Source organism: Canis lupus, chromosome 6, assembly GCF_003254725.2.
Source record: "Canis lupus dingo isolate Sandy chromosome 6, ASM325472v2, whole genome shotgun sequence".
Lineage (NCBI taxonomy): Eukaryota > Metazoa > Chordata > Mammalia > Carnivora > Canidae > Canis > Canis lupus.
This window is the reverse complement of record NC_064248.1, coordinates 23,859,794-23,878,706: the sequence shown is the minus strand read 5'-3', so window position 1 is coordinate 23,878,706 and position 18,913 is coordinate 23,859,794. Positions and strand designations below refer to the sequence as shown.

Genomic DNA, 18,913 nt, shown 5'->3' with positions numbered 1-18,913 from the left:
AGCTTGGTGAGTGAGGAGGGTGCTGTGCGTCCAGGAGCCCATTACAGCAGCGCAGGCCCCAGAGACCAGGGCAGGAGTGGACACAGCCCAGGATCCGGCAGTCCCCTTGGGACAGGCGGAGGCCGGGAGGACAAAGGACAGCGAGGACACTGCTGCCGCTGGGCACCTCCGAGCTGTGCAGATCAGTGCCCCCCACCCCCAGAGCATCCAGGCCCGTGTACACTGGAAGCTGCGGTAGTGACTGAGGGAGCTGACTCCAGGGCTGGAGAGCTGGCCGCCGCCACTGTTGTTCCTCCTGGTGTCACCTTGTGCCTAGGACTGAGCAGGGCCACCAGGGACCAGAGGCCTCACAGGATAAACAGCTCCCACTGAGCCATGCACCCAGCAGGGGCGGGGCAGCTCCCCCAGGTGCACACCTCTGAGAATCAGCACAGCAGGCCCCTCCCCCAGAAGACAGGCTGGAAGGACGGGGAAGAGCAAGTTCTTTACCGAACAGTGCTGGAGGACTTAAAGTATATAGAATCAGAGGATACCCCTCCTTGTTTGTTTTGTTTTTGTTTTTGTTTTTGTTTTGTTTTGTTTTTGTTTTTTGTTCTTTGTTTTCCCTTTTTTCTCTTTTTTTAAATTCCTTTTTCCAGTACAACTTGTTTTTAGCCACTCTGCACTGAGCAAAATGACTACAAAGAAGAACTCACCACAAAAGAAAAAATCAGAAACAGTACTCTCTGCCACAAAGTTACAGAATTTGGATTACAATTTGATGTCAGAAAAAAGTCAATTCAGAAGCACAATTATAAAGCTGCCAGTGGCTCTGGAAAAAATCATAAAGGATTCAAGAGACATCATGACTGCAAAATTTAGATCTAATCAGGCCGAAATTGAAAATCAATTAAATGAGATGCAATTCAACCTGGAGGTCCTAACAATGAGGGCTAATGAGGTAGAAGAACAAGTGAGTTGGACATAGAAGACAAGTTGGTGGCAAGGAAGGAAGCTGAGGAAAAAAGAGAAAAACAATTAAAAGACCATGAGGGAAGGTTAAGGGAAATAAATGACAGCCTCAGAAGGAAAAGTCTACATTTCATTGGGGTTCCAGAGGGCGCTGAAAGGGACAGAGAACCAGAAAGTGTATTTGAACATATCATAGCTGAGAACTTCCCTAACTTGGGGAGGGAAACAGGCATTCAGATCCAGGAGATAGAGAGATCCCCCCCTAAAATCAATAAAAACCGTGCAACACCTTGACATTTAATAGTGACACTTGCAAATTCCAAAGATAAAGAGAAAATCCTTAAAGCAGCAAGAGACAAGTGATCCCTAACTAATATGAAGAGAAATATTAGTTTAACAGCAGACGTCTCTACAGAGACCTGGCAGGCCAGAAAAGGCTGGCAGGATATATTCAGCGTTCTAAATGAGAAGAACATGCAGTCAAGAATACTGTATCCAGCAAGGCTGTCATTCAGAATAGAAGGAGAGATAAAGAGCTTCCAAGATAGGCAGAACCTGAAAGAATATGTGACCACCAAACCAGCTCTGCAAGAAATATTAAGGGGGACTCTGTGAAAGAAAGAGGAAGCCCAAAGAAATAATCCACAAAAACAGGGACTGAATAGGAATCATGATGACACTAAATTCATATCTTTCAATAGTAACTCTGAACATGAATGGGCTTAATGATCCCATCAAAAGACACAGGGTTTCAGACTGGATAAAAAAGCAAGACCCATCTATTTTCTGTCTATAAGAGACTCATTTTAGACGTAAGGACACCTAGAGTCTGAAAATGAAAGGTTGGAGAGGGACACTATATCATACTTAGAAGATCTATCCAACAAGAGAACCTAACAATCATAAATATTTATGCCCATAATGTGGGAGCTGCCACGTATATCAATGACCAAAGTTCAGACATACAGACACATAGACACCAGGAGATTTCAACAAGGCACTTTCTGCAAATGACAGATCTTTTAAGCACAACATCTACAAAGAAACAGGGGTTTTAAATGATGCACTGGACCAGATGGATTTCACAGATATTTACAGAACTTTACATTGAAACGCAACTGAATACACATACTTCTCAAGTGCACATGAAACTTTCTCCAGAATACACCACATACTGGGTCACAAATCAGGTCTTAACCAATACCAAAATTTTGGGATTGTCCCCTGTATATTTTCAGACCATAATGCTTTGAAACTAGAACTCAATCACAAGAAGAAATTTGGAAGAAAATCAAACATGTGGAGGTTGAAGAGCATACTGCTAAAAGATGAAAGGGTCAACTAGGAAATTAGAGAAGAATTAAAAAGATTCATGGAAACTAATGAGAATGAAGATACAATTGTTCAATATCTTTGGGATACAGCAAAAGTAGTCCTGAAAGGAAATACATCGCAATATAAGCATCCCTGAAAAAATAGGAAAAAACTCAAGTACACAAACTAACCTTGCACCTAAAGGAACTGAGAAAGAACAGCACATAAAACCTACACCCAGCAGAAGACAGTTAATAAAGATCGAGCAGAACTCAATGAAATAGAGACCAGAAGAACTGTAGAACAGATCAACAAAACCAGGAGTTGGTTCTTTGAAAGAATTAAGAAGATAGATAAACCATTAGCCAGCCTTCTTAAAAACAAAAGAGAAAAGACTCAACTTAATAAAATCATGAATGAAAAAGGAGAGATCACCACCAATATCAAGGAAATACAAATTATTTCAAAAACATATTATAAGCAGCAATACCCCAATAACTTAGGCAATCTAGAAGAAATGGATGCATTTCTGGAAAACCACAAACCACCAAAAGTGGAACAGGAAGAAATAGAAAACCTGAACAAGCCGATAACCAGGAAGGAAATTGAAGCAGTCATCAAAAACCTCCCAAGACACAAAAGTCCAGGGTCAGATGGCTTCCCAGGGAAATTCTATCAAACGTTTAAAGAAGAAACAATACGTATTCTACTAAAGCTGTTCGGAAAGATAGAAAGAAATGGAATACTTCCAAACTCGTTCTATGAGGCCAGCATCACCTTAATTCCAAAACCAGACAAAGACCCCATCAAAAAGGAGAATTATAGACCAATATCCCTGATGAACATGGACGAAAAATTCTCAAAAAGATACTAGACAACAGGATCCAACAGTACATTAAGAAGGCTATTCAGGATCCCTGGGTGGCGCAGCGGTTTGGTGCCTGCCTTTGGCCCAGGGCGCGATCCTGGAGACCTGGGATCGAATCCCACATCGGGCTCCCGGTGCATGGAGCCTGCTTCTCCCTCTGCCTGTGTCTCTGCCTCTCTTTCTCTCTCTGTGTGACTATCATAAATAAAGAAAAAAAATTAAAAAAAAAGAAGGCTATTCACCATGACCAAGTGGGATTTATTCCTGGAATGCAAGGCTGGTTCAACACTCGTAAAGCAATCAATGTGATTGATCATTATCAACAAGAGAAAAAACAAGAACCACAGGATCCTCTCAATAGATGGAAAGAGAGCATTTGACAAAATACAGCATCCATTCTTGATCAAAACTCTTCAGAGTGTAGGTATAGAGGGAACATTCTGTATGTTTATAGCAGCAATGTCCACAGTAGCCAAAGTGTGGCAGGAGCCTTGGTGTCCATGGAAAGATGAATGGATAAAGATGATGTGGTATATGTATACAATGGAATATTACTCAGCCATTAGAAACAACAAATACCCACCATTTGCTTCAACGTGGATGGAACTGAAGAATATTATGCTGAGTGAAGTAAGTCAATCAGAGAAGGACAAACATTATATGGTCTCATTCATTTGGGGAATATAAAAAATAGTGAAAGGGATTCAGGATCCCTGGGTGGCGCAGCGGTTTGGTGCCTGCCTTTGGCCCAGGGCGCGATCCTGGAGACCTGGGATCGAATCCCACATCGGGCTCCCGGTGCATGGAGCCTGCTTCTCCCTCTGCCTGTGTCTCTGCCTCTCTTTCTCTCTCTGTGTGACTATCATAAATAAAGAAAAAAAATTAAAAAAAAAGAAGGCTATTCACCATGACCAAGTGGGATTTATTCCTGGAATGCAAGGCTGGTTCAACACTCGTAAAGCAATCAATGTGATTGATCATTATCAACAAGAGAAAAAACAAGAACCACAGGATCCTCTCAATAGATGGAGAGAGAGCATTTGACAAAATACAGCATCCATTCTTGATCAAAACTCTTCAGAGTGTAGGTATAGAGGGAACATTCTGTATGTTTATAGCAGCAATGTCCACAGTAGCCAAAGTGTGGCAGGAGCCTTGGTGTCCATGGAAAGATGAATGGATAAAGATGATGTGGTATATGTATACAATGGAATATTACTCAGCCATTAGAAACAACAAATACCCACCATTTGCTTCAACGTGGATGGAACTGAAGAATATTATGCTGAGTGAAGTAAGTCAATCAGAGAAGGACAAACATTATATGGTCTCATTCATTTGGGGAATATAAAAAATAGTGAAAGGGAATAAAGCGGAAAGGAGAGAAAAGGAGTGGGAAATAATAGTGAGGGTAATGTAACATGAGTTACACCTAACTCTGGGACAGGAACAAGGGGTAGTGGAAAAGGAGGTGGGCGGGGGATTGGGATGAATGGGTGTCAGACACTTAGGGGGGCACTTGACGGGATGAGCACTGGGTGTTATGCTGTATGTTGGCAAATTGAACTCTAATAAAAAAATATACAAAAAAAAAGAGAAATGGTCTACTATCAAAAACAGTGTTGTCTAGGATGTGAAGAAACTGGAACCCTTGTGCACTTTGGTAAAATTGTCACATGGTAGAGCTAATGTGTAAAACTCTATGGCAGTGCCCCCCAAGATAGAATTATCATATGATCTAGAAATCCCACTTCTGACTACATAAAATTGGAACGATCAATAGTGATTAAGGAAATTGTAACAGTAATCAAACCTCCTCAAAAAAAAAAAACTCAGGCCAGATTATTTCAGTGGTGAATTCTAGAGAATGCAAGGATAATTCAACAAATATAAATTAATAAATGTGATCTTCATTAATAGAATGAAAGGTTAAAATTACACTCTCATTTCAAAAGGTACTGAGAAAATGTCTCATGATGAATGCAAAATGGTATTTCATTGTAGTTTTGATTTGCATCTTTTCTTGCTTATTGGCCATTTGTTTATATTCTTTCAAGAAATGCTCATTCAAATCCTTTACCCATGTTTGAATCAGGATGTTGTTTTTGTTGTTGAATTTTAGGTGTTCTCTATAAAATCAGATATTAATCTCTTATGGGATATATAATTTGCAGTCTTTCTCTTATTCTGTGGGTTGCATTTTTTCCTAGTTGATAGTATTTTTTGATGCACAACATTTTTAATTTTTCATGAAGTCCAATTTGTCTATTTTTTCTTTCGTTTGCCTTTGATGTCATATTTAAGAAATCATTGCCAAATCCAGTGCTGTTAAGCATTTGACCTTGCCTTTCCCTGCCCGCCTCCCTTTAGTCTGGTTAGCTGGGGATTTGTCAATTTTGTTCTTTTCAAAGAACCAACTTTTGGTTTCATTGATGTTTTCTATTGTTTTTCTCTTCTCTATTTCATTTATCTCTGCTCTGCTCTATTATTTCCTGTCTTCTGGTAGTTTTGTGTTTAATATTTTTTCCTTTTGTTTCTTTGAGTTGTAAAGTTAGATTGTAGATTTCAGATATTATTTTTTAGTGTGTTTAAAGCTGTAATTTACCCCTTAAGCAATGCTTTCACTAAGCCATATAGGTTTTGGTATGTTTTCATTTTCACTTATCTCTAAGAATTTTCTAACATTCTTTGTAATTTCTTCTTTGATCCCTTGTTTAAAAGGGTATTGTTCAATTTCCACAAATTTGTCAATTTTCTAGTTTTATTTTTGTAATCCATTTTAACTTCTTCCCATTGTGGTTGAAAAGTATTTGGTATGATATCTCTTTTTAAATCTATGGAGACAATTTATAGCCTAACGTGTTCCATCCTGGAAAATGTCCCATGTGCATTTGAAAAGAATGTATATGCTTTTATTGCATGTAGTGTTCTGTATGTTTGATAAATCTGGTTAGTTGTGTTTTTAAGTCCTCAATTTACTTACTTATCTTTTGTCTGATTTTTCTATCAATCACTAAAAGTGGGTATTGAGGTATCCAACTATTATTGTAGAACTATTTGTCCCTTCAATTCTATAAATTTCACACCATATATTTTATATGTTATTAGACGCATAGATATTTGTAATTGTATTTTCTTGCTGCATTGAAATGTCTACTAATATATAATGCCCTTCCTTGTCTCTTATATTTTTTAAAGTCTATTTAGGCTGATATTAGTATAGTTAGCCTGCCCTTTTGTTTACCATTTGCATGGAATATCTTTTTCCATCTTTTTACCTTCAATGTATTTGTATCTTTGGATCTAAAGTGAGTCTCTTGTAGACAGCACATAGTTGGATCATGAATTTTTGTTTTGTTGAATTGAATTGATCATGAGTTTTTGAGACAGAGAAAGTACAAGTGGGAGGAGGAGAGAGTGAGAGAGAGAATCTCAAGCAGGCTCTATGCCCAGCGTAAAGCCCAATGCAGGGCTCAGTCCCATGACCACGAGGTCATGATCTGAACTGAAATTAAGAACCATATACTTAGCTGACTGAGCCACCCAGGTACCCCTGGGTTGTGTGTATTCAATAATTCTGCCAATCTCTGTCTTTTGATTGGAGATTTTAATTATATACATTTAAAGTAATTTCTAATAGGAAAGGACTCACTTCTTTCACTTTGCTCTCTGTTTTCTATATGTGGTATTGCTGTTTTTTTCCCTTATTTCCTGCATTTGTGGTCTGTTTTTGCATTTAGTTGATTTTTTCAGTGAAATGTTTAAATTCCTTTTTCATATCCATTTGTCCATCTTCTGTACCTGTTTACTTCAGTTACCATGGTGATTATATTTAACATCTTAAATTTGTAACACTCTAATTTGCATTTATATCAGGATAACTTCAATAACACAAATCCTGCTCCTTTATAGCTCTGTCCCCACTCCTTTTTTTTCAATTTATTTATTTTTTAATTCATAAATTTATTTTTTATTGGTGTTCAATTTGCCAACATATAGAATAACACCCAGTGCTCGTCCCATCAAGTGCCCACCTCAGTGCCCGTCACCCAGTCACCCCCATCCCCCGCCCACTTCACCTGCCACCACCCTAGTTTGTTTCCCAGAGTTAGGAGTCTTTCATGTTCTGTCTCCCTTTCTGATATTTCCCACTCATTTTTTCTCCTTTCCCCTTTATTCCCTTTCACTATTTTTATATTCCCCAAATGAATGAGAACATATAATGTTTGTGCTTCTCCGATTGACTTACTTCACTCAGCATAATACCCTCCAGTTCCATCCACGTTGAAGCAAATGGTGGGTATTTGTTGTTTCTAATGGCTGAGTAATATTCCATTGTATACATAAACCACATCTTCTTTATCCATTCATCTTTCGATGGACACCGAGGCTCCTTCCACAGTCTGCCTATTGTGGACATGGCTGCTAGAAACATCGGGGTGCAGGTGTCCCGGCGTTTCACTGCATCTGTATCTTTGGAGTATAACCCCAGCAGTGCAATTGCTGGGTCGTAGGGCAGGTCTATTTTTAACTCTTTGAGGAACCTCCACACAGTTTTCCAGAGTGGCTGCACCAGTTCACATTCCCACCAACAGTGCAGGAGGGTTCCCCTTTCTCCACATCCTCTCCAACATTTGTGGTTTCCTGCTTTGTTAATTTTCCCCATTCTCACTGGTGTGAGGTGGTATCTCATTGTGGTTTTGATTTGTATTTCCCTGATTCTGTCCCTACTCCTTTTGTTTGTTGATGTCACAAAATTACATCTTTATGACCAAAAACATGAACAAATAATTATTTTATTTTTTAATAATTATTTCAAATGAATTAGTCTCTTCAATTATGTAGAAAATATGGCCTAAAAAAAACAAAATTGCAATAACATGTAACTATTAGACTAGTAATTTTAGAAAGTGTATTGTTTTCTTAAATCATGTAGAAAAAATTACAAACTTTTGTTACAATAATATTTGCTTTTATTAATAATAATTGCCCATATATAAACTCCTTAATTGAGATCTTTATTTCTTCATACTGCTTTGAGTTATACTCTAGTGTCCTTTTATTTCATTCTGTAGGTCTTCCTTTAGCATTTCTTGCAGAGTAGATCTAGTATTAATGAACTCTCTTAACTTTTGCACTTAGCAAAAACTTAGCACTTTGACTATTTTGGCCCACTACTTTCTGACCTACCTATGAGGTCTCTAATGAGAAATATGTTTATGATTTTATTGATAATCCCTTGTAAGTGACATGTCTTTGCTTTACATCTTTCAAAATTCTCTCTTTATCTTTGGTTTTGGAAAGTTTGATTTTAATGCATCATGGTGTGCGTCCCTTTGAATTCATGTTGTTTGGAGTTCATTTGGCTTCTTGATTATTCATATGCACATCTTTCATTGAATTTGGGAAGTTTTTATTTTATTTTATTTTATTTATTTATTTTTTTATTTATTTATTATTATTTTTTTTTGAATTTGGGAAGTTTTTAGTCATCATTTCTTCAACTATTCTCTCTGTCCCTGTCTCTTCTTTTGAGACCCTAACAATGCATATTCATCCACTTGATAGTGTTCCACAGGTTTCATGGCTTTATCCACTTTTCTTTAATCCTTTTTCTTTCTGTTTCATTGGCTCAGTAATTTCCATTATGCTTTTTGTCTCCTTTTTCTTTCTTCTGGCTACTCAAAATTGCCTTTGAATCCCCCCAGTGAATTTTTCACTGCAGTTAATGTACTTAATGGTAAAAGAATTTCTTTTAGTTTCTTTTTAGATTTCCTACCTCCTAACTGATAATTTCCATTATGTTTATACATCTTTTTGTTTTACTTTCTCCACACACCTTCCTTTAGTTGTTTGATCATCTTTAAGAAAGTCTTTTAAAGTCTTTGTGCAACAGGTCTATTGTCAGGTTCTCCTCAGGGATACTGTCTATTGACTTATTTTCTTCCTTTGAATGGACTCTACTTTCCTGTTTGTGAAGGAAGCATCAATAAGCAATCAGAGTACAGGTGCCAAATATTTAGAGGACAGGATACCTTTAGTCCAGCTGACTTCCCCTAGCTCTGTACAAGCTGCTCCAGGAATATGTGAACAGATGCTACCATAGTGCTAGGAATAGAAGATGGTAGGTGCTAGTGCACTAAAAGCTGAAATTGATTAAAATTAATCACAATTTACAAATCTTTGCTTGGAATTTACAAGTTTTCAATAGACTCCAGAGCTCCCAGATATTTTACTAGTCAGATTCTGCCAGTGTAACTGTTGTCTAGATGGGGAGATAAGTTGGTGCTTCCTACTCTACCATCTTCCCAGAATCTGCTAAATCTGTGGGGGTTTTTATATTGTTATGAGTTAACTGATTATTTATTTAACTATTACCTTTTCATTGTTTAAAATGGCCTCTCACTGCATCAAAATATCTGTTGTTCAAAATATTTTGCAAGATGTATTGAGTTCTCTTAACACCTGAATTAAAAATGTAGTCTTAAAAATTGGTTTTAAAGTGTATAAAATTTAGATATTTTTAAAATATTCATTGTTTTTATTGTTGATTTTAACTTAGGTTTTAGTCAGATATTTTGTCTGAATATTATAAAATTTTTATAATATGTTGTCTTCCTTTATCATCAATAAATGACTGAAATAAAAGCTGGGATCCCAATTCTACTTACCTACATTTTAAATGATGGTCATAAAGTCATATTGCATATAAAAGAGCTATGGAAGACTCCAGTTATTGCCCATCTATCTACCACTACCAAAAATAGGATGTCACTGAGCTGAACCTAAATATTATTTTCTAGCCTCTCCTTCTGTGACAATCTTGGGCTATGATATCCTAGCATCCCTTGAGACCAAACCAATGAAGTCTTATAAGAGAAAATAAGGTCCCAAATTTCTTTATTTTATTTTTTTAAAGATTTTATTTATTTATTCATGAGAGACACAGAGATAGGCAGAAACACAGGCAGAGGGAGAAGCAGGCTCCATGCAAGGAGCCTAACGTGGGACTCTCCTGGGTCTCCAGAATCACACCCTGGACCCAAGGTGGCGCTAAACTGCTGAGCCACCCAGGCTGCCCAAGATCCCAAATTTCAAAAATATCCATCCAGTTATTAACAGTGTGTATCAGACTAGTGATTTAGATCTCTTTTACTTTTTATGGTCATCAGAATTTCCTCTAGGCTTACTATGAGTAAAGGTTGAGCCAGTGGTAGACTAAACTCTATTTCATTCTGCTTCATTAGGTGAATATACTTATGTAAATAGGTGCACTGCTATTTTAAAATTATTTTTCCGGGCAGCCCCAGTGGCGCAGCGGTTTAGCGCCGCCTGCAGCCCAGGGTGTGATCCTGGAGACCCTGGATCGAGTCCCACGTCAGGCTCTCTGTATGATGCCTGCTTCTCCCTCTGCCTGTGTCTCTGCCTCTCTCTCTGTCTCTATGAATAAATAAATAAAATCTTAAAAAAAATAAAAAATAAAAATTATTTTTCCATTTATGTAATAGATGATTATGGCCATATATAGGGAGATAACATCATAGAAAAGTCCATACTTTTGCACACTTTTGGTTCCGATACCTGATAATAGCCTCCAGACACAATGATTCTATAGTCACTGGAGGAGAAATTCTTTAGAAAAACTCTGCGGATTCTAACCTTTAGAGGAATGAGCTGGAGAACTACAGGTCTCCTATGTTATCCATATTTACTATATGTTCAGTAAGATAGTTGAACTGTGCCCATTGTTATTCTATTTCAGGTAAGGTCAAAAATTGGCTATTGTCCACAGTTCGATGCTTTGCTGGATTACATGACTGCTCGGGAACTAATGGTCATGTATGCCAGGTTGTGGGGAGTTCCTGAGACCCAGATTACACAATATGTGAATAAATTGCTGCAATCACTGAATCTGGAACCCTATGCTGACAAGTTTATTTACACTTACAGGTGAGATATCATACTGGTGTTCTCAATGCAGACAATATTGATGAATCTCCTATGTTTCTGCTTTTTGGAATGGGTGCCCACAGTTTAACCAGAGTTCCAAACAGAGGCAGTTACTGTGAAGCAATCTAATGCCCTGACAATGTTTAGATGCCAGCAGTAAAGCAAACCTAGACAGTATTATATCTTCCCTTTGCTGGGATGGAACTCAAAATTCTGGTGCTATCAGAATTGTAGCTATTGAATTGCAAAGAGACTATTTTTCTATCTCTATAGTTCTGTGTGTCTCAAATAAAGACAAATGTAAGATTCTTTGTATTGATGTGGCCTCTATGTAGTTTGTGTATCTAGGAATCTCAAGAAAAAGACTATAAATTTAAAAAAAAAAAAGAATATAAATTTCACTGATAACATAGCTAAAAATGATTTTGTAAGCAAAATGTTTCAAATGAAACATGTTTCTATGTTTCAAATGAAAATGATTTGATTTATACATGTGGTTTTAGATCTGGTGCCTTGATTGAGCTGCATGTAATCAGCATTTTTAGTATCTTTGTTCTCTGACTCAGCATCTTGGAAATAGGCAAACTATTTTCTGTAAAAGATGATATGTATTAAATAGATGTTTGATGTATTAAATTACTGTAATGTAACTTAATCTCTGCTTCTGTTTTCTGTCTCCTTCCTTGACCATAAAGTGGAGGAAACAAACGTAGACTGAGTAATGCCATTGCCCTAATGGGAAAGCCCTCAGTCATCTTCCTAGATGAGCCATCAACTGGCATGGACCCAGAGGCCCGGCGCCTGCTCTGGAACAGAGTAACAAGGGCACGTGAAAGTGACAAAGTCATCATCATTACCTCTCACAGGTGTGGTTTATTGTGAGGCTTCTTTAAGGGTTGGAAGTGTTTTCATGGCTATGAGAGGTATTATTTGGGGCTTGTAATATTTGGACAGTAAACTTTTCTAAATATGAACTCCTCTTGAATCCTAATGAGTGGAATAACCAAGAATTCTCACTGAGAGGAGAGGGCAGAAAGTTTAGGATCTGTTCCATTTGAGAATTTGATCCTCAACTTCTTTGAACTTGAAAGTATCTTCACTTTCCATGATGTTGATGATGGGCAAATGTAACTTTCCATTTTAAAAAGAGTCATAAAATACTGGAAATTTGAGCTACAGAATGTCTTGCAGTAGAGATCTTTTCAGCCTTACATCATTCTGGTGTCTTGTTTTGCTAGTATGGAGGAATGTGATGCTCTCTGTACCAGGCTGGCCATCATGGTGAAGGGAAAAATCATGTGCCTGGGCAGCCCTCAGCACCTCAAGAACAAGTTTGGCAATGTTTACACCCTGAAGGCTAAGTTCAAGATAGATACAGATGAGAAAACTTTAGAGGATTTTAAAAAGTATATTGCAACAGTTTTCCCAGGTAAATTAGTTTGGTTAGGTTAACTTTGTTAGACATGGGTTAAATAGTATTTAGTTGTTTTCACCCCCCAAATGGCATAGGTCTCCAATAACTATTTCTTCTGAGTTCTTGAAATTTATTATCTTCCATATTGAGATCATTTTAATTTTTTTAGATTTTTAATTTTTTTTATTTTTAGAGGGGGGAGTGCATAATTCAGCTGGGGAGGGGTAGAGGGAGAAAGAGAGAATCTTAAGGGGGCTGAGCGTGGAGCCCAATGCAGGGCTCAATCTCACAACTCTGAGATCATAACCAGAGCCAAAATCATGAGTTGGATGCTTAACAAACTGAGCCACCCAGGTACCCCGAGATCCTTTTTAATGTTTATTCTTAAAAAATTCTTGTGCCTAGTTGTGTTAAGAAGTTTTCACAGAAAAAAAAATGAGTGAAAATATCAGTGAGGGTGACAAAACATGAGAGACACCTAACTCTGGGAAATGAACAAGGGGTAGTGGAAAGGGAGGTGGGCAAGGGTTTGGGGTGACTAGGTGATGGGCACTGAGGGGGCACTTGGCAGGATGAGCACTGGATGTTATGCTATATGTTGGCAAAATAAACTCCAATAAAAAATATGTATAGAAGTTTCACAGAAAACAAACAAACCCACAAACAGAAGTACATTCTTCCTGACATTATTTTGAGCAAATAGCTGTTCAAATATGACTGAATTAAAAAGGAACTGACATGGAACCCATATATAAATATTGGCCTTTAAAAAGTTGAAATAAATATTATATGGAAAGGCAGCTGGAATATCCACTTCTATGTGGGGGTTACCAGAGGAACGAGAAATATTTAGAGTAAGTAAGTATTTGCATGGCAGAAAATACTAAATCTTAGGAAGGACTAAGAAATTAGGTGACTAGACAACAAAGAGATATGGAAAGACAACTAACAGCATTTTTGAAAGTAAACAATTCAGGGGCACCTGCGTGGCTCAGTCAGTTAAGTGTCTGCCTTTGGCTCAGGTTATGATCTCAGGGTCCTGGGATGGAGTTCTCCACTGGGATCCCTGTTCAGCGAGTCTGCATCTCCCATTCTCTCTCTGCGCCCCAACCCGACTCGTGCTGTGTCTCTCTCTCAAATAAATAAAATCTTTAAAAATAAATAAACATTTCAGAAACAATTACCAGGAACAAATAGTATAGGAAGTATAAGGGAAATGGATATTGGAATGGAGGAAAAGAGGAAAACATCAAACAAAAATATAAACAACAAACAAGGGGTGGTGGAAAGGGAGGTGGGCAGGGGGTTGGGGTGACTGGGTGATGGGCACTGAGGGGGGCACTTGATGGGATGAGCACTGGGTGTTATGCTATATGTTGGCAAATTGAACTCCAAAAAAATGTATACAAAAATAAATAAATAAATAAATAAATAAATAAATAAATAAATAAATAAACTATTACATACTACATAAAAAAAACAAGCATTTGAAGGAAAGTAAGAAAGAAGGGAATATTACTAAACACAATCGTAAAAATATTCTACAAAGAAAAAATGTCACAGGATAGAATAAATACTAAATACTATCAAGAAAATTTCTTAAAATAAAATAAAACCTAATTGAAAAGTCAATAAGGCTCCCCCCAAAAAAACTGATCTCAAATCATTAATGCCAATGAATAGTCTAATATAACTATTGCACTTTAATAATAAAGTAAGGAGGGACCTTTGGATTTTCAGACAGAAAGACAAGTCATATATAAAGGAAATAAAATCAGATTGAGCACAGACTTTATTACAAGAAAATTTTATGCTAGGAGAGCATGTAAGATATTTAAGATACTCAATGAAAGAAAAATGAAAGCAAGGTTTTCTCCTCCAACCAAAATGCCTTTCAAGACTAAAAGTCACAGCCATGAACACATAAGAACTCAGGGAATATTATTCCCATCAGTCTTTTCTGAAGAATATACGAACAAAAAATTTCAGATCAACTAAGAAATGGTTGGAGAAGCTTCTGCATAAGAACTAATTGTGGACGTTGAATAAATGTAAGGGCTAAATGAAGGGTATTTGTGTGATAAAATACCACATAATTGATATGTATTTTATAAATGCATGTATAATACAATTATCAAAAACAAGGGAAGAAGGCAAAAATATTTGGTAAGTTAAATATGATCATTAAATATATATTAGATATCAGCTGTACATGATAGAATATTGCTTTAAATTACATGTTGGCAGAGGGAACTAAGAGATCGCTAGCACAGAAAATGTTGTTCATAAAGGGGACCAAAAGACATTATCTCAAAAAGATGGGATTATGGATACTAGCATAAAGATATTAATAAGGAGTTATTCATTAGAACAAAAACACAAACCTTTGGTATATTACAAATGTAACAGGAAGTAGAACCAACCACATATGGGAATATGTATGTTTATTTATGCATGTATGTAGATCTATGCATTTCCATTTCCATGTAATTATAGAACAGTGTAGGAGGCCTGCTACAGAACATATTGGAACGATCAATCAATCAACTAATAAAAAGGCTTAACTCGAACTAAATAAAAAATATTTTTTTCAGATTGGCTAACAAGCAAATTCCAACTCTGCTGTATATATAAAAAAAAACACTACTAAAACAAACTGAATTAAGAGAGGTTAAAACAAAAGAATGGTCTCCATGATTTTATGCTAGCTGTAATACACAACTTTTAGCAATATGTTAAAATTTTAGCAAAATCTTATTACTCTATGGCATCCATCAATGCCTGCCTTGTAAAAGCAAATTCTTTCATCCTGTTTTTCCCTGCAGGTGCCTGTCTCTCCCCACATATTGTTAGTTGTTTGCCCATTGTTTGCCTAATCACAGAACTGATGAGTTAAAGAAAAGCCATTAATCTGCAATTTGTCCAACCTTTTCTTGTTTGAAGTGCAGGGGTACACTGTTTCCAACTTTCCACACCTCTGAGGTGAAACCAAAGTTGGTACAACCAATTATAAAAAGAGCAATGACCCAAAAAATTCCACCTTCAAATATACCTTAGATCTTTGCATCTACTTATCCCATGAGATAAGTAAAATAACCTTTAAATTAGTGATAGTCACAATATTCAGACACTAAAAGCACCCCATGGGGAATAAGTGAATGGAAATAAATTGTGAAATAATCATATACCAGATTACTGTACAGAAAGGAAAAATGAGTGAATTAGTACTATATGAAACAACATGAATGAAACTTAGAAACTTATAATATTGAGTGATGTCATCAAGATGACAATATAGGTCATTCTTGACTTCAGCCCCAGTCACAAGAACAACAACTAGCAACTATCCATAGATGAGACACAACTGTGAAAATTCCAAAACCTGGGAGTGAGGTTAAAGCAGCCTCCTGGACAATAGAGACTGAGAAGGATCACACTAGAAGGATAAGAGGAGCAGCTACATACTGACTGCATCATCCTTTTCCCCAGGCTGGCACATTGAGAGGGCCCACCTAGGCCTATGTTTTCTTCAGTGGGAAAAAGAGAGCCAAAGGTGAATATTAGGTTCTCCAGTATTGATGGACAATTTCTGGTAGGCCCACTTGAGTCTCACCTTACAGGTATCACTGAGGAGATTTACCACAGGGAATCACATAGGACAGAGAAGGTGGGTGGTACTTAAAGCAACCAGCACTCAGATTTTAGCAGATCACATTCCTATTTGTACTGGCATTGGAGCAGAGATTCTAGTCAGTGGCTACACCCATCTGCAGAGCTGAGCTGGTTCTATGTCTGGCCTCTGGGAGCCAGAGGGTACTTCTTCCTGATTTGGGTCCCCAGCCAACAGGCTGTGCCAGGTGTGAAGCCTATTTTACAAACCTGCTTGCTGGAGAAGCAAATGCAAAGTCCTGACCAACTGCTGCCCAACTAGGAAGTCTGGCCAGAGAACCCAGGAAGCCAAGGAGCCCATCCTGCAGCCTCACTTTCATCTGTGTCTTGTCAGAGATTCCAGCCAGTAGCTCTGCCCAGCTGTGGAGCTGAGCCATTGGCCCTATCTGACCAGACAGCCTCTCCTCTTCCCGCTACTTTAGAGCACAAGCAATGGACCCACCCAAACCAAGGCCCTGATAACAAGCACTGATTGCCCATGGAAGCAACCACATAAATAGTCCATTACCTCAAGCTGATAGATGAAGGTCTGTCCCTGATGAAGTGAACCTATAAGGTCTAGGAGACTACTTACTCAAATGGGCGAGTACAAACACAAAGAATCAAGGATGACAGAGAATCAGGTAAACATGATACCACCAAAAGAAACTAATAAATCTCCAATAACTGACCCTAAAGAGAGGTTTCTTAACTATCTGACAAAGAATTTAGAATAATCCTTTTAAAGAGGTTTATTTAGCGAGGGACACCTGGGTGGCTCAGTGGTTGAGCATCTGCCTTCAGCTTGGGTTGTGATCCTGGGGTCTTGGGATGGAGTCCCACATCGGGCTCCCTATAGGGAGCCTGTTTCTCCTTCTGCCTGTATCTCTGCCTCTCTCTCTGTGTCTCTCATGAATAAATAAAAACCTTTTTTTAAAAAAAGAGGTTTATCAAACTACAAGAACACACAGACAACTAAAACATAATTAGTTGTACAATACATGAAGAAAATGAAAAATACAAGAATACACACCATCAAACAAACAGAAATCCTAGAGCTGAAAAATGCAATGATTGAACTGAAGAATTCAATAGAGAGCTTCAACAGCAAACTCAACCAAGCAAATGAAATAATCAGGAACTATGAGATACACCATTTGAAGTGATTCAGAGATGAAAAAAAAAAAAAAAAAACCAAAATGATAGGAAAAAAAAAAAAAAGCCCACAGGACTTATGGGACATTGTAATGGAAATATATGCATTATGGGGATTAAAAGGGAACGGAAAGTCTACTTACAGCAGGAATGACAGAATACTTTCCAAACTTGAGGAGGATATGGATAGACATTATTCGTGAGGCCCAAAGGACCCCAAATAGTTGAAGTAGAAAAAAGTTAACTGAAAAACACATTGTAATACATTTCCCAAATATCAGAAACAAAAGAGAATTTTGAAAGCAGCAAGAGAAAGGTGTCATGCAAGGGTCTCCTATAAGACCATGACCAGATTTCTCAACAGAAGTTTTGCAGGCCAAGAGATTACATATTCAAAATACTGAAAGAAAAAAGTGTCTTGCAGCCAAGAATAATATACCTGGCAGAGCTGTCTTCTAGGAAGGAAGGCCAGAAAAGATTTAAACCTTTAAACCTCTCCAATCAAAAGACAGAGATTGACAGAATGGATAAACAACATAAGCCCATAATTTCTGTACATAATACTTAGCTGGATTCCCAGATGGAAGTCCTAGACTCTTTGGACTCAGAGAAACTAATTTTTTCCTCTCCATTCCTTAAAACAAAATTTTACCTATGGCCCCACATTGAATTTACCCCAGTTTAAGTTGGATCCAGTCTGACCCTGGACCCAGTTTGATTGAAGTCAGAGAGCTAATAATGTTTAAATCAGACCCTGTTCAACTCCAGAACCAGTCTGGTAAAAGACAAGCTCAAATCTAGTCAGAGAGCTCATGACACAATAGTGAAGAGCTCAGATACTCAAAAGGGACATCCATACGCAAGACTTTCAGGCATAGTGTGAAAGTAGTGAGCTAAAAGGGCCCAGCAAGTACCTGTGCCTATTTGCTCTTTGCTCCCAGGACCATTGGGTGGAAGGATACTATTGGACTCCAATTCTGACACCAAAACTAGTAAAAAATTAACTGGCACAAATTACAATTTTCAAGAGTTTATTAGAGCATATATCAATTCTAATTGGGAAGCATCACTCTAAAAGTGATGAAGAGGACTCCACAAACAGGAGCTAAGGGAAAGGTTTATATAGAAAAGATATGTGGGTAAACAAGGGAATATTTAGTTTGCTCTAGCTTAAGCAGTTGTCTAATTTGCAAAAACCTAGTTGGCTATTTCTGATTGTCTGTTCTTGAGTTTCATTTTCTCAGATTCAAGTGCATTTACCCTGGCTGAGGTTTTGATTTACTTATAGGCTGCCAAGGAATTAGACCCACCTCAGTCTTGACTTCTTTGACTACTTTAACATATATTCTTAAAACGATTTTAACCCCAATTAATTTAATTAGTAATAATTTGCAAATCTGCATTGATAAGTATAAGCACATCTGTTTGTTCTGAATTTGAAATGGATACCCCACTCCTTCCCTCATTCCGCCAGTGGATTCTTATTCACCTGTAAAAGAAATAAGAACACACAGCCTGACTTTGCAGATTTATATGTGTGATTTCCTCTTTCATATGGCATGTGAATAGTAAGCCTTGTCCTGCTCTAGTCCCCAGCAAATACACTGTACATG

The 18,913-nt window shown here is 37.6% G+C and overlaps 1 protein-coding gene across 3 annotated transcripts in view; it reads left to right on the top strand.

Moving 5' to 3' along the window:
* LOC112640270 (phospholipid-transporting ATPase ABCA3-like) overlaps window positions 1–18,913 on the top strand; it is a 191,283-nt gene that overhangs the window by 171,036 nt on the left and 1,334 nt on the right. For 2 of the 3 annotated variants that reach the window (XM_025416268.3, XM_025416272.3), the window contains 3 exons: window positions 10,896–11,083; window positions 11,779–11,949; window positions 12,322–12,512. In XM_025416268.3, coding sequence (XP_025272053.3) covers window positions 10,896–11,083; window positions 11,779–11,949; window positions 12,322–12,512 — 550 coding nt within the window. The remainder of the gene's footprint in view (window positions 1–10,895; window positions 11,084–11,778; window positions 11,950–12,321; window positions 12,513–18,913) is intronic. The other variant, XR_003123948.3, reaches the window with a different exon arrangement.